We start from the raw sequence: 15,701 nt of genomic DNA on the forward strand, positions 1-15,701 counted from the left end.
ACTAGATGGATGAAGGGAGAGAATCCACACATAAAGTCCAAGATTTTAGAAAATCACGAGATGGGATGGAGTCCGGATCAACCAACCAATAGGCTTAGAGCCCAGGTTAGCCCTTCACCCTCCAAATCTGTGACCTTAGGCTGTGACCTTAGGCTCAGAAGATAATAATAGTCACAACAGAGTTTTCAGAGGAAGAAAAACAGGGCTCAGTTAAAGTGCTGTGCGAGGGGGGCAAAAAACAAACTCTCTGAAACCTACCACTGTCTTTGTTCATATTCAGTGCTCGGACAGAGCGCCCATGTTGTTAATGAGTAACATGGAAAATGGAAAAAAAAAAAAAAGACAGCAGAGATTCCCGCAGACACACTAGAGGAAAGTGGAGAGATAAAATATCCAATTTGAATAGGTCACACAGCACAACACGATATGACAAAAACACGGTACATCATCATTGTTTTGTGGACTAGGGTAATTTTATGAGATATTACTTCACATGGCAACGCTTCAACAATGGGAAGATGAACTAATAGAATTACAGGCGAAGGGAGATTGCAAAGCTGAGGAAACAAGATGGGGCTCAAACAACCCAACCTCTAAACTGAGTAATGATCACTGAGAGCTGAACAAGACCTGTGATGACTCAGAAAGATTATGAAAAAGCAAAGGTGTAGACATGGGACAAGATGAAACAGACATATGGAAGACCCAACATGAAGAAAAGCAGGTGCGATACGGAGAGGATGGAAAATAGAATCCAGAACACGTTCTCTTAGGTGAGGATTTTTCTTGAAATGAAAGCACCGGCTCACAGCTCAAAACATGGTGTCCCAGGAAAAGTCACTGCCCATGTTGACGCACAGGCACAGCTTGGGAAAAGTGTGTGATATCAAAGGTATAGAAAGAACTCTCTAGGCAGGCATTTGCAAAGGGAAATTCATTTAAAGAAGGAAGAACACTTGAGTGACTTGGTCTTTCAAGGCACCCATCAGCACCTGGACATGTTTGCATGTCACAGAAGACTGAGGAAGAGAAGGCGCTACCTAAGAAAGTCACCTCGCCCCAAGGTGTGTGTCCCTGTAAAGACAAGAGGCCGTGATTCTCTAGGGTGAAGGCGCTCAGGGAAGAGCCTCCTGAGAAAATTGATGGGGCACAGAACTCGGTCATCCACAGATGAAATAATACAACGACTGGTGTCAGCACAGGGTCCGCCTGAATAAAGAACGGGCAGTAAACCACGTGGGGACACGGTCACAGTCCTTGGTGATTCACCAATAATAAGGTCTTGGTGAACAGCAGAGAGAGTGAGAGGCCAATGGGAGAAGCCCTGGTCCCTCACCTTTGCCAGTGGGGAGGAAATCAACACTGAGAATGGGGACAGGCAGGAGCAGTGGGGAGGGTGGAGAAGCCGGGGTGAACTCATGGGAGCTCCTCTCCTTGCTGGCACATGGAGGGGGGGCCAGTGATTGTGCGAGCCCCTGAGGGACTGGAGGGGCTACACTAAGCCCCGTGGCTGCTGCAATTCCAGACCCCAGCCTCGGAGGGGACCTGAAGAGGAGACTGGTGGAGGAGCCAGCAGTTATCAGGGCCCCTGAGGCAACTGGTTCACCTGAGGAGCAGGTGGGGTTAGGGAGAGGAAGGAGTCCAGGTGGACTTCCTGGTGGCAGCTGAGGTGGGGAGGAGAATTAGAAAAGAGACAAGGAGCCTGCGGGTCACACAAAAGAAGCAAATAGGCTTTTCAGAGATCTGGAGGGATCGGGACACTATTCTTTAAGGTAACATTAGTAATTGTGTAAGTGCTCAATGATACACACACACACACACATACACATGACACATACACACATGTCTCCACTTCTGTGTTGATGCATGTACATGCATAGATACATTCATAGCAGGAGTGTATCTGTATCTTTATGTATGTTTACATATATTCATAGACGTGAACATATATACACGATACCCGTGTGCACATACACTCATAACATACACTCATCTCATTCCTTTATATGTATATTTACTTTTTAACACAACTTAAGGGGTCAGTTTTTATTCAAAACAATTTATGGCTTATGAAATATTTCAAGAATAAAAGAGAATTCTAGTCTATCTTACAGCCATGTCCCGTATCTTCAACACGTTCCACATTTCCTGGTCACAGATCTCTTCCTACATGAATCAATAGATGTGATTTTTTTTAAATATTTATTTATTTGTGCAAAGGAAAATGGGTTGTAGACCAGGGGTGTGAAGGGGTGAGAATATTCACCAGAGACAGAGTGGGGAGCAGAATAGGCAGATCTACTGAAATGCACTGCTGAGGGGAGACAGGAGAGCTCTGGGGAGCCATGTGGGTTACCTCCCTGGCCAGGCATCAAACTCAGGCCACAGAGGTGATGGCGCTGAGACTTAACCCCTAGCCTACCAGGGAGACCCCTACACCTGATTTTTTGATGCATTTCAAAGTAAGTTATAGATATCAACACAATTCACTGGAACCACTTCACAATTCACATTCACTAAAACTCAACATCAGTTTACACTGTTTCAAAGTAAAATTTACTTGCAATGAAACGCTCCATTCCTCAGGATACTATGGTGAGTTTTGACCAATAATGAATTCTGAGCAAGACAGATTTTCCATCACCCCAAAATGTTCCCTCATGTCCCTGTTGGTCCCACCGTGAAAGGCAGAGAGGCGGGGCCAAAACACCCTGAGCCCACAAGGACACCATGCACAGATGGGTGGGGCTGACCTCCCTGGACTTGCTACACCCCAAAGGTACTCAGGCCTCTGTCAAGTGCTGCAGCAGACACAGGGACGCATACAGGGCAGACAGGGGCTCCTTGGCTCCCAGATCCCAGGTGGACCTGGGGTTATTCGGCTCCATCCTCAGCCCAAACTCCTGCAGCAGCCCATAGGTGATGGCCATACCCTCATCCTGCAGGGGGGTGAGGAGCTCAGGGTAGAGGGTGAAGGGAATGCCCTGGGGGTACTTGAAGTTGGGCTCCAGGATGCTCCGTACCTAGAAGTAATGGTATAAAGAGTCCACGGGTCAGTCTTTGAGTAGAGAAGAGGAAAACTTCTGTCCCAACATTGAGGACTGACACAGGGTGATGGAGGAAAGAAAGTTCTGGTTATGGGGACAGGACTCCATCCTGGTCCCTTCTTCTGCTCACTGTGATCTTGCACACATGTTACTGGAAATTACTGATCATTGGTTCCTGGGTTGCTAACTGGTGAGACTAACATGTTATACAACAAAGGTATTAGGAATTGTAGGTGTGTGTGTACATGTGTGCAGTGTGTGAATGTGTATGTATAACTCTACACACTCCAATGGACTCATACATACATACATGCAGAAAAAGCAATTTAAATGGGAACTATATGAGTCAAGTGGAGGTATTCCTCAGAGCCCTGAGCTCCTAAACCTGTATCCCTGTTTGACTATTTTAGAACTCTGAGGGCCTCTGCAGTGGTTACCATGGAAACTGAGACCCGCGCACCCACTCTGACTGCTCTCCAGAAGGACATGAGCAGGATTTCCCAGGGGCCACACTGGGATGGGATCTTCCCTCCCAGCAGAAACTGCATCATCTCTCTTTCCTAGAGTCACTCTTCTCTCCTTCTCCCGCCCCCTCCCCCTGGATACTGGCCCAGTGGATTTCTCACCAGCTCCAGCTGATGGAGCAGGATCCTCTTCTCCATGGACTGGGCCAGCAGAGCATGTTGGGTGTCACTCAGCACTGGGGACAGAGGGTGTTTGGGAAAAGAGTGAGGAGTCAAATACCCCACAACAGGGTAACCTAGGAAACCCCATGAGGGGGGCCCCCTGTTGGCCTAGGAGTTAAGTCTCAGGGTTATCACCACCATGGCACAAGTTTGATCCCCATTCAGGGAGCTGACTCACATGGCACAGCAGATCTCTCCTGTCTCGCCCGCTGCTCCCCTCAGCAGTGTATTTCAGTAGATCCACCTGTTCTGCTCCCCACTCTGTCTCTGGTGAATCTTCTCAGCCCCTTCCCCACACTTCTGCCTGCACCCAAGCCTTGTTTGCATAAATAAATAAAATCTTCTAAAAATGTATTTAAAGAAAAAAAACCCAGAAGAACTCTAGACAGAAATATAAAACCTACTAAGTTTCTATTAGTGCAAGTTCCTGTCCTCTGAGTCTTCCTTCTGCCTTGGGGATGGTCTCCAAGGTGCTACAGCACATAGTCCCGAGGGTGGGATTCTGAGGCTGGAGGCTGAACCCCCCCACCCCAATGAGAAAGGGATGAACTTGGGCTGGTCTGTCTAGGTCAAGTTTCATGTTACATGACTAGTTTACCTCATGGGCCCCTCTGAGTGGGGACCACTGTGAGGATGAAAACCATATTCATCAAAGTGCTTTGGAGAGGGGGCAGCTAACAATGTCCTTTGTGGGGTTCTGGGCACCAACCCTGAGGCTCTCCGACAGCCCCTTAAATCGCTCTCACCCATTATGGCTTCAAGCAGGTAAAGGATGAGTTCCACTGCGTCAACATGTGGATCTTCTGGGATCCTTGCCAGCTCATCCAGGATGGTGGCACCAGGGCCATTCAAATGACCCAAGGGCTTCTCCTGGCCAAGCTGCAAAAGGCAAGGAGGATAATGATGATGATGATGAAGATGATATTGTCATATGATTTTGCCTATAAGTTATGATCTATAAGTTATTAACCAAAAATTGGGTTAATGTCTTTCTCTACCCCCCTCCAAGTGATACCAAGAACCTGCACCATGTGGGCAGCATAACCCTGGCCCTCTCATTCCCCTACTATTACTCCCAGTCTCCTGCCCTCTTTCTCCTTCTGGGCAGCCATATCTCCTAAACACACACCATTTGCAGGTTTGATCAGCCCCAGACAGCTGTGGTGCCCCCTCACCATGTCCATGAGGTCCTGCAGAGCCTGTCGGTCCCCCAGCATAGGTTGGATATTAACAAATATGATGCCCTGAATCTTCCTTGACAGCGAAGCCACTTTCCTCACTCTGCTGGAAACCTCTTCTGTCATGCGCTCGAAATCTGTCATCCAGGACATGGAAATAACTCTCAGGTTAGAACATTCCCGGGATAATCCTGTCCCCATTGATATGAGCGAAACTCATCTGTTTTCAAGCTGCTACAAAAAGCATCTCTGTGGGTGACGTGTTGGAGCTCCAGGGTAGAGGTGTCAAACTAGGCTAGAAAGATGAGGATACAGATGAAATGAGGGGGCAGACCCTGGGAGCAGAGATGGAGAATCTTAAAGGTGTCTTGGGATATGTAAGAAATGTGCAGGAACTCCTTTATGAGGTCTTTCTGGAATGATGGGGATTCCAGCCTTGGGCTGTAGAGATGAGAGTCTTCCCTGCTCTGGACTCGGTTTCCACATCTAAAATGAGGCTGTGGTGCAAGGGGTAAAACACAGCACTGTGAAGCTGTCCACAGACTCTGCAGCAGCAGTTCCATCCCTGGCTGGCTAGGGAGCTACCACATGGCACAGCAGACCGTTCCTGACTCGCCTGCTGCTCCCCTCAGCAGTGTATTTCAGCAGATCTGTCTGTTCTGCTCCCCGCTCTGCCTCTGGTGAATCCACTCACCCCACCCCACACACACACACCTCTGGCCTCAACCCCAGTTCTTGCATGCATAAATAAGCTTTAAAAAATTAAAAAACTGAAAAAACGAGGCTGTGGTGACAATCACTGGGGTGTCAAGTATGTGAAGCACATGCAGCAGCACCAGCACACACCGCACCCTACAGATCACACTTGCGTCTGTGTCTTCTGAGTCTATAAGGAATTAACCTCTCCCAGAGCACCTGAGGGTCCGAACCCACAAGACCCTGGTGCCCAGATCGGTGCCTGTTTTCCGACACAGCCTCATCAGTGTGGCGGGACTGAGTGTGGATGCACAGAGGATAGATGAACAGATGAGGGATGTGACAAAGTGTACATGGAGAATTCAGTGGTCCAAGTGGCAGGAAGCTCCAGGGGTGTCAGCCTGTCAGTTTCCACCCAGAAGCCCAGGTTCCCTCTTGATAAACACTTACTTTGTCCGAAGGGATCCTCTATGCCTCCTGGAAAGAGAAATAAACCATCATGTCTCATGCATTCTCAAATTTGCTTTTGAGACACTGTGGAGGGTTTGCGCTCCCTCTGACCACACCTCCCTCCTGCTACACCTCTTCCTGCCCCATCAGGCCCACCCTCCACACCCTCAGCCCCAGGAGCCCCCTGGACAGGGTGCTGGGCCAGGCCCAGGGCAGTGGTGCCAAAGGCAGGAACAGCTGCCGGGCGCAGCTGATGGTGGCAGGAAGGATTCCTCCCCCAACCCCACCACACACTCACCTATTGTGGGGATGGGACAAATAGGATGATATTTTATTTCTAGAAGAGAAATTAAATTCCCAGCTCAAGAATTAGTTCACAGATACTAGGTTTTTCTGCTCTTCTGCCCCTGCTTCCCCACCCCTCCTCTCTACCTGCTGCTGCCCATCCCCCAGGGGACCAGATCCCAGAGCCCTGGGAAGGAGGCCACTGCAAGATGTGGGGGTTCTGTTGTGCACAGTTGAGTCCTGGGGATCAGATACCACTCTCCTGGCACAAAAACAACTAACCCCACACCTCTGGCCTGTACCCCAGTTCTTGTATGCATCAATAAATAAAATCTTTTTAAAAAATAACTTACCTAATGACCGATCACTAACATTCACTGGAAAGATGAAAAAGAAGGGCTCACTCAACACACACACACACTCGCACACACACAGGTGACATCTCACTGGTAAGCAGAAAAAGTTCATTTTGTATGTGTTTTCCAGGGTCCTGCTAGTGAAAATAAGGGAGCTGGCAGGCTGTGCAGGAGGGGCTGGTTTACTGAGGGGAGAGGACTGAGCCCCTGAGGCTCTGGTGAGCACCCTGATTATCTCTGGGCGCACAGGGTCAAGGTCAAGTCAAACATACCTAGTTGGGAACTCACCTTCTTCTGGAAAGGTTTTCAGTTTACCATCTGAGTCATCGAGGACATCTGAAAGGAGAAGATCCAGGTCACCCTGCTGGAGGCTTCCCCACCCCCACCCGCAGCCCAGCAATGCTCCTGCAGGCAGCATGGCAGCTCTTCCCAAAGGAACTGGGCACCCCTGATCAGAGGCACTGGGGTGCTACTCACAACTCAGAGCCCCTGACCTCACTCTGGACCTTCTGGGTCTGACGCTGAGAAGACCCTGGGATCTGCATCCATGGGTTCCACTTGCTTCACCAGAGACCTGCCTGTAGGGGGAGGGTCTGCTCCCCACAACCACTTTCAGGGCTGCCCCCTCTGCCTGGTCCCTCTGTCCTGAGTTCCTCCCTCCTACCCTCCCCCTACCCTGCCAGCTTCCCAGGTGGTTTCAAGGCCCACACAGAGAAATGTCTAGAGGCTGAGACTTGGCTCCACCAAAGAGTAAGTGATCACAAAAGACAGAGCCATGGAAAGAGACAGAACAGAGACAGCCCGGGAAAGGAGCCCAGAGATCACGTCACCCCTTCCAGGGAGAGGAGCGTCCAAGCAGGCCCTTCCCAAGATGTGATATCTGGGGTGAACTGTAGCCGGTGGAGGCAGCGAGGCCGGGAGGGGAGGACACAGAGTGTGGAGATTCTTTACGGACTTGGCCGTGAGGGGAATTGGTTGGCAGGAGGAGGGATAACTCGAGCGCTCTTGGGTGAGGAGCTGTGAGAAAGCAGAGCCCTGAGAGGGATTAGGTCCTGGGGAGGATGCAGGTGGCTGGGAGCAGAGACCACTCTGTGCCAGACACTCCTCTCTAACTCCCCCCACTCTGCAGAGCAGGTCTCATTTCCGAGTTAGAGAGAAGACGGCCCCAGAGAGTCTGATGTTCTCCACAGTCACACAGCAAATATTTGCAAATCACTGAACTGGCTGCACTTTATTTTCCTCTCTGATTTCTTGTAGGGATGAAATCAGATCAGTGAGCCGGTGTCCACCTCCCCTGTGCATGGTAAAGGCTCCTTCCCTTGCTCATCAGCATGAAGCTGTGCAACAGCAGCTGGCCCCGCCCCCTCGTGGGCTGTCCGTGCTGCAGCCCTGCTGTGGGGGCCTTTAGCTTCTCTCAGCTCATTCCCCACACTTGCAAAACATGCTGCATAATTGTACTTCTCCCTCCTCCCTCCCTGAAGATAAGGCACTTTGTAATACGCCATGAACATAAAGCACAATCATCTCCTGCTGCCTCTGCAGGGGTCTCTGACCTCCCCTAAACTGGGGACACCATCCTCCTCTCTAGCCCTCAGGAGGGCCTTGCTCTGGGGAGGGCTGGACTTTCCCCAGAAGCAAAAGTCACTGACCCTGCAAGACCAGACAGTTCAACCCCTTTCTATCCAATGTCACTGACAGGAGGAATTGACAGCAGGACCTGACCCTGACCAGATGCTGCAATCAGGATTCTCTAGAGGGGAGTGGGGGGCGCAGTGGGGGGAGGGCACCCCCTCATCTCCGAGGAATCTGCCCCCCGCTGCATCAGGCTGACCTGAAGACGGGACCTACATGAGGGAATGGAGAGCCCAAGGAATGGGAGCTGGTGGGTTTGCAGCTTCATGTCACCCAGTTTACACACTTGCTTTTTGATGGAAACGGTTCACACATGTGGGTTGGAACCCAAGTGAGTGTGTTGGGGACTCTCCATTCAGGCTAATGAAGGAGGAAGAGATTCTGGTAAAATCCTGCCTGGGTGGTTGTGGCTGTGTTCTACAACGCCTGTGACTGTGCTGATGTCTTGCAGGCTTTCACTTGGGGGCTGTGGGTAACCCCATAGAGGGAAGATCCTGGGGCTCCCCAGTGAGCTGCTAAGAAAAAGGCCCTTGAGGGAACAGAGATGGTCTGCACAAGGGTCACGTTTGCCCAGTGCTAACCACAACCCCATGCTGAGCACCCGTTTTTCATTCTTCACACCGTCTCAGTCTCCCTGCAACAACAGTTCATCAGGCCATCCTTGAAGGGGACCCAATGTGTGTGCTCCAGACAGTTGGTAAAGGGTGCTGACAGGCAGCGAAGTCACGTTTCATGTTGATGCTCTTTTCCTCCATTTCTCTTTCCAGCAGAAACACACCCCACCCCTTGGAACATGTGCATCCCTCAACTTCTACTTACCCCAACCATCATTCTTAAAAACCAGCAGCTTCTTCTTGTAGGCCATCACCATGCCCTTCTGTAGACTCAGCACCAGATTGCTCTGCTTTTGGTACTTGCCTTTTCCTTCACCCTGGGGGCAGAAGCCCAGGAACAAGGTCAAATATACACCTGGATTTTAAAGTCAAGAAGATCTGGAAAGGAGGCTGGAAGTCATCATCTACCCTAAAAACAAGGAAAATCCTAAGGAAGGAAAATCACCAACAACTGTTCTTAGATCTGTCAGGAGAGTAGCTCACATTGCAGAGGATCCCATTGTCCCCAGAATTGGAGAGACCAAACAGTAGGGGAAGAAGATCACAATGTACCAGAGCAAAAACCTCCTTGTGAACAATGGTCAAGGTAAAACCCCATTCATTGCTGGTCAGAATGCAAAATGGTGCATCCACTTTGGAGGACAGTGTGGCGATTCCTTAAAAAGTAATCATTATTCTCACATTTAAAACCTATCATGTTCTTTATTATTTACTAAAAAGGCATTGAAAATTTGTCTTACAAAAACCACCACATGGGTGTCTATAGTCAGCTTTATTCAGAAGTGCCAAAACTTGGAACAAAGGTGAATGATAAACACTGGTGTGTCCAGACAATGGAATATTATTCACCACTAAACTTTTGACATTTAGTTCTATGCCGGAAATAAAGGTGATTTAGGGACCACCATTGTATTTCAGTATAACAGAATTCTATCTCACTCTATATATTTACCTTTAAAATAAAATTCCTTATTTTTCTTTAAAAAGGACTATTTTCTAGACATAATGTACTTGGTTGGCAATTTTTTATTCCTTTGAGCACTTGGCCTATGCCATCCCACTTGCTTCTGGACTATAGATTTTCTTCTGAGACGTGGGCTATGATTACTTGATAGACAATTCTCCCATGATTATTTTCTGCCTTACTCTAACAGGAATGTTTCCAAAGAATTACAGCATTGAATGAGGTGATCTAATGGTTTGGGACAGGGTATCATATACCCATTATCAATCTTAAAATACTCTTGGATACATGGATACATTCTTTATTGAAAGATTTAGATTCTGCAATTTTAAAGATATAAGATAAAATAAGGAATGCTTTATGAGATATCTGAGTAATATTCCATTGTGTATATGTACAACATCTTCTTGATCCAGTCATCTGTTTTTGGGCATTTGGGCTGTTTCCAAAGCTTAGCTATTGTAAATAGTGCTGCTATAAACGTAGGGGTACAAGTGCCCTTTTGAATTAATGATTCTGTGTCCTTTGGGTAAATACCTAGGAGTGGAATTGCTGGATCATATGGAAGCTCCATCTTTAGCAGGTTGAGGAATCTCCACACAGCTTTCCATAGTGGAATATGGAATTTGCAGCAACATGGATGGAGCTGGAAGGGATCATGCTCAGTGAAATGAGCCAGAAAGAGAAAGAAAAACATTAGATAGTCTCACTCATAGCAGGAATCTAGAAAACCTGAATAAGGGACCAGGAAAAAGACTAATTATAATAAAATAAAAATGAAAATCAACAAGCAACTGGAAACCAGAGACACACTATGGGGATCGTAGGGAGAGGAGGGATTGGGGTCAAAATAAGGGGGGTACAATTGTATGGGGAATATAAAAAAAAAAACCTAAAAAGAAAAGAAGTGACTGTAAAAACAAAAACGCAATATACTGACTGGGAGAAGGTATTTGACATCATACATCCACAAAGTGTTCATTTCCAAAATATGTAAAGACCTCAGACAACTCAACAACAAAAAAACATAATAAAAAAATGAGCAGGTGATTTGAATGGATAATTCTTTAAAGAAGACACACAGTTGGTCATCAGGCACATGAAAAAATGGTTAATTTCATCTATTATGGGAGAAATATGAATCAAACATGAATCAAAACCATAATGAGATATCATCCCACACCTGAGAGAAAATCTTATATCAAAAAAATGGAAACATCAAATGTTGGCAAGGGGACAGAAAAAAAGGAAACTTAGACAGCATTGGTGGGAATGTAAATTGGTGCAGCCTCTATTGAAAATGGTATGGAGATTCACTAAAGAAAAAAAAAAAAACCCCAGAAGGACCAGAAATACCACTCCGAGCCATTTATCCAAAGCATATGAAAGCACTAATATAAAATTTTTGTGCACCCCTATGTTCACAGCAGCATTACTAATAATGATGAAGTCACAGAAACCACCTAAATGACCACTGATGGATGAGTGGATTAGGAAGTTGTAGTAGACACACTCAGTTCAAAAAGATGAAAACTTGTGTTTTATTGCAACATGGGTGCAACTCAAGGTGATTGTCCTAAGCAAGTCAGTCATAGAGGAAAAAACAATTACCAAATAGTTTTTCTCATATAAAGGATAGAAACAACCAAAGCAAATATAACAATACACAATTAAAAATAACTCTTAAAAATATGGTGGATAAGGAGGATCGCGGGTGGAGGACATAGGAGGAAAAGGTAGAGGAGGTCAATTTGATAGTGGGATGGCACTAGAACATTGGTGGTGGGCGCTGTGGGGCATCTACCCACATTGAAATAAGAGATCCTCCTGGAATTGATACAATTTGTAAACCAATGGTAAATCAAGAAATTTTTTTTAATGATGTGGGTGAAGTTTCTTCATACTCCTCCAGGGAAAAATCACTGAACTTGGGAAAGCAGTTCACAACTTGGGGTTTTATTTCTTTGCTTTCTAAATCTGGTAAGTGTGCATAAATTACCCAAAAATCAGACAGCCTGCAAAATAACATTAGAAAGCAAAAATTATTTGATTAATAATACTATGTCAAAGTATTATAGGTGGTTGTTGTGAATCACTATATATATTATGTGTGCTTGAATATATAAGTCACATTCCTTAAGTCTTTTCAATCAGGATATCACAACATGTAGCAACTTTAACCACTGCGGTTTGGAGATGGTGGGCCTCATTTCTTCCAGCATGAAACTGAACATGGGTACAGTAGAGCAACTCCACCTTCAGATTCACCAGGATCCAGCACTCTCCAAACGTAAAACATAACATATCACTATCAGATCTACTTCCTACTGGTCATCACTGAATGGTCCCATAAGGAGAAGCACCAAGCATGAGGCGGTTAGAATGCGGTCACCGGCCGGGAGTCAGGCCCTGCACATGACGGGTGGAAATAACCTGCACCTTCTAACCCCCAGAGGCAGAGGCTGAGCGGGCTCTGGCCCCAGGAAGCAAGGCTGGGCTGGCTGTGCTCGGGGAGCTCTGGCCCCGTACCTTGATAGAATTATAAAGGGAAGAGACACCTCCAAAAACACCCCCACTGCTAATGTCTCCCAGCACAGTTCTGTTGAGCAGCTCCACTATCATGGTTACCACGTAGAGATTCAACCCATTTCTCCTGCATTTCTGAAGACATGATGGCTCTGGGTCCAACAGTTTCCTGGAGACATAAGGGAGGAGGAGAAGGATCAGAGAGAAAGCGATGCCTCCTCAGATGACACTGGATTGGGCTCCTCTTCAAGACATGGGAGAGTGCAGACTTTACATTGTCTGAAGCAAGCCCACAATGGGCAGGAAAACATTGGCTTATGGCTTCCAGCCACCCGGGAACACACAACAGCCTCAAACATGCACAGCCAGAGGAGAGGCCCCCGTTCTCTGGTGGGGTAAAGGACACAGGGTGGTCTCGTCACACTCTCAGAGACATCTGCATGTTCCCGAGTTAGAGGGTCTGGTTGGGGGCAGGTTATAGATCCCAGCACGGGGCCTCTCTCCAGAGAGGCTGGAGTAGCTGCGCCCTGGGGCTGAGAACTGTCCTCAGGGGTGTGACCGCCACGCCGGGAGCCACGTCAGGGGGAACGTGGAGCTGCCTCAGCAGGCACAAGGCACGAGGAAGCAGGGGTGCTGGGTGATTGTCATGGCCAGCGCAGGAGGGTGTCATGGAGTAATGTCCTTGCAGGTGGGCTCACTCACCTGACTGAAGACAGAGCTTTGGAGGGAGGTGGGGATGAGAGGATTGAAGCCCTGGAGATGCATTTCATTTCCATTCTGATGTGAGTCAGCCCTGAGTCTACCCAAGGTCCCACACTGCTGGCAAGGTGTACCTCCCAGCCCCCAGCAAATCTTCACTCATTCTGGGCTCTCTGGCATTCTCTGGTGGTCTCCGCTTCTCTCCTCTCCCGTTCATTCTCTCTTCTCTGCTTCTGTTGGCAGCCCTGTGACGCCGCCCTTAAAAGCCCAATCTTCACCCAAGTGAATCCCATCTACCTAGGCCCACACCCTACTCCAGGTGCCCTCCATCAGGCATGCATTCGGGACCACAGGGATTCATCATCTATCCTAATGGGAGGGCAGAAAAGCCTGATGCTTTTACCTTACCCTACAGGGAGGCCACTGAGCATCCAGGCTGGGATCTCCCATGGTCCTTTCAGGGACACTCAAGCCCATTAGAGCATCTCTAGGTGCTCCATCTTCTGACATCTTCCTTCCAAGGCTTATTTTATTTCACCTTCCTCCAGGTTAACCAGGCTGTCACCACTGCCTCCCCACTAACCCTGAGGCCTCCCATCTGTGCCCTGCAGCAAGACAATCCTTCATCTGGGCCACTACCCTCTGCTCTTGCTCGCTTATTTCTTTAGCTCTAAGCTCAACTGAGACCTAAACACATTCTCTTCCAGCCCCAATTCTTCCACCAGTTTCTGCTATTGTTGCAGAGCAACCCTGATTAAAACAGGTTGCCTGACGGTGGGTCCTCACCCGCACCCATAAAGGGGACGTATTCATGCTCAACTGCAGACACACAAAAAAGGTTGATCAGAGGTTTATTTACAAGGGAGGGGGAAATGGGAAATGAATAACTCATCTGAGAAAAAGAGGGAGATAAATTTGTAAATGTTTCCTACCCATTCCGCTGACCTGGAATCCCAATGACCCGCATAGCTGGTGAAAAACCGAGCACAGCATGTGGCCAAGAGGATGTCCCAGCCACATGGCCAGTTAAATACTCAAACCAAGAGCCTAGTTGCTTAACTCCGCCCTCAGGTCCTCACAACCCTCCCTCTGGTGATCATGGGATTTGTAGTTCCCAGGGTCGTGGGGGTGGAGTCCACAAAGCCTGCATGGAGTTTGCTCAGGACATCCTGTCCCCCTAACACCATGACTTCAGGTTTGGGATCCTCATTATCAAGATAATGGGAGGGAAGTGTGTGGGGAAGTAGGAACCCTCATTCTTCCAGTGAATGATCACCTGCTGGATGGAGGGTTGATGAACAAGCTGGGTATCCATTACCACTGATTCTCTCGCATCATCAAACCAAGCTCCACTACTAACCCAGAGCCTGATTCCCAGGCCCCTGCTCAGAATTGAGGGGTACACTGGTAGCAGCAGATTTCTCTCCAGCCTCAGGGGAGCTCTCCCAGAGGGGCAGGGCTATCATGCTCTGCCACTTCTCGTGCTAGGGCCCGAACAAGGCTCTGGGGCTGATCAGGGCTCAATCAGGAGGCAACGTGTTATTTCACACTAACTGAGGAGCTTCCCTGTAAGACTCAGGGGGAACCAAAGCCTCCAACCTTCCCTCCCTGTTCATCCTCCAGGAATGGCAGCTGCTGTGTCCAGGCCCCCGTAACCTCTCACGACTCCACAACCTTAGGGAGTAACAAAACACCCCCTCAGGCAGAAAGACAACATGGTTATCAGCATGTTGTGATGGCTAATGAGGTACACAGCTGGGAGATTGTGGTTTTCTTTTTTCAGTTGTGCCTGAAGGACAGACTTGCCAGCAGAGACCTATTCTATCATGGATGGTCTTGAAAATCAGATTGAACTAGATTTATCATTTTTTTTAATAATTTTTTTTTAATAGAGGCATGTTTTTTATTTATTTATTTATTTGTTTATTTATACAAGCACTGGTTACAGTCATAAGCGCGGGATGGTGAGAGAATTCACCAGAGCCAGAGCAGGGAGTAGAGCAGGCAGAAGGACTTAAGTACACTGCTGAGGGGAGCAGCGGGCAGCAGGAGAGGTCTGCGCGCCATGCGGGACCCTCCTCCGGTGGCCTGGGATCAGCCGGGGATCGAACCTGCGCTGCAGAGGCTGCGGGCAGCTTCGCAACCCAGCGCTCAACCGCTGCGCCACCGGGGAAGCCCTAGAGTTATCATTTAATAATTCTTTGTATCGACAGAAATGCTATTTAACTAGATGTCTCTGTCTCTAAAATTAATATAAGTATTTAAGGGTTTCCTTTGTAAGATCAATTTGTGTGTTACCACATTCACAGAGTTAAATTCCGTGTCTGCACACTGTTGTGCACTTTATTTAAACAAAGAAGTTAAAGTCTTTGTTCACTGGATTAAATATTTTGCTAATATGCTTTGCAATGTTTATTTTCACACTCACTATAAAGTCCTTGATGTCACTAAATGTAATATGGTTTAGGACCCAGATTTTCACCTGGATAAGTACTAACTGGTTTTCACATTTTCACATTGCGTAAGTACTAACTGTTAGGTTAATGAACGAATGAATGAATAATAAAA

At 47.7% G+C, this 15,701-nt stretch overlaps 1 protein-coding gene across 1 annotated transcript; it reads right to left on the reverse strand.

Annotated features, from left to right (window-relative positions):
- Positions 1–2,044: 2,044 nt before the first annotated feature.
- LOC119238262 (gasdermin-C-like) lies at positions 2,045–13,159 on the reverse strand. Its single transcript, XM_037501961.2, has 9 exons — positions 13,137–13,159; positions 9,150–9,261; positions 6,987–7,034; positions 6,356–6,394; positions 6,058–6,084; positions 4,909–5,048; positions 4,480–4,612; positions 3,674–3,747; positions 2,045–3,023 (listed from the first exon to the last, which is right to left on the reverse strand). The coding sequence occupies exons 2-9, from the start codon at positions 9,199–9,201 to the stop codon at positions 2,784–2,786; spliced, it is 753 nt and encodes a 250-aa protein (XP_037357858.1). The 5' UTR covers positions 9,202–9,261; positions 13,137–13,159; the 3' UTR covers positions 2,045–2,783.
- Between the last annotated feature and the right edge of the window lie 2,542 nt (positions 13,160–15,701).

The sequence above is a fragment of the Talpa occidentalis genome, unplaced genomic scaffold, assembly GCF_014898055.3.
Source record: "Talpa occidentalis isolate TD23 unplaced genomic scaffold, MPIMG_talOcc4v2.1, whole genome shotgun sequence".
Classification (NCBI taxonomy): domain Eukaryota; kingdom Metazoa; phylum Chordata; class Mammalia; order Eulipotyphla; family Talpidae; genus Talpa; species Talpa occidentalis.

Bases quoted from the DNA above. Each gene is read 5' to 3' on its own strand.
- LOC119238262 (XM_037501961.2), bottom strand. From the start codon at position 9,201: ATGGTGATGGCCTACAAGAAGAAGCTGCTGGTTTTTAAGAATGATGGT. The intron at 4,613-4,908 runs GTGAGGGGGCAC...TGCCTTTTGCAG, and splicing joins TGCAGGACCTCATGGACATG to CTTGGCCAGGAGAAGCCCTT. The intron at 3,748-4,479 runs GTGAGAGCGATT...CTCTGTCCCCAG, and splicing joins CCTGCTTGAAGCCATAATGG to TGCTGAGTGACACCCAACAT.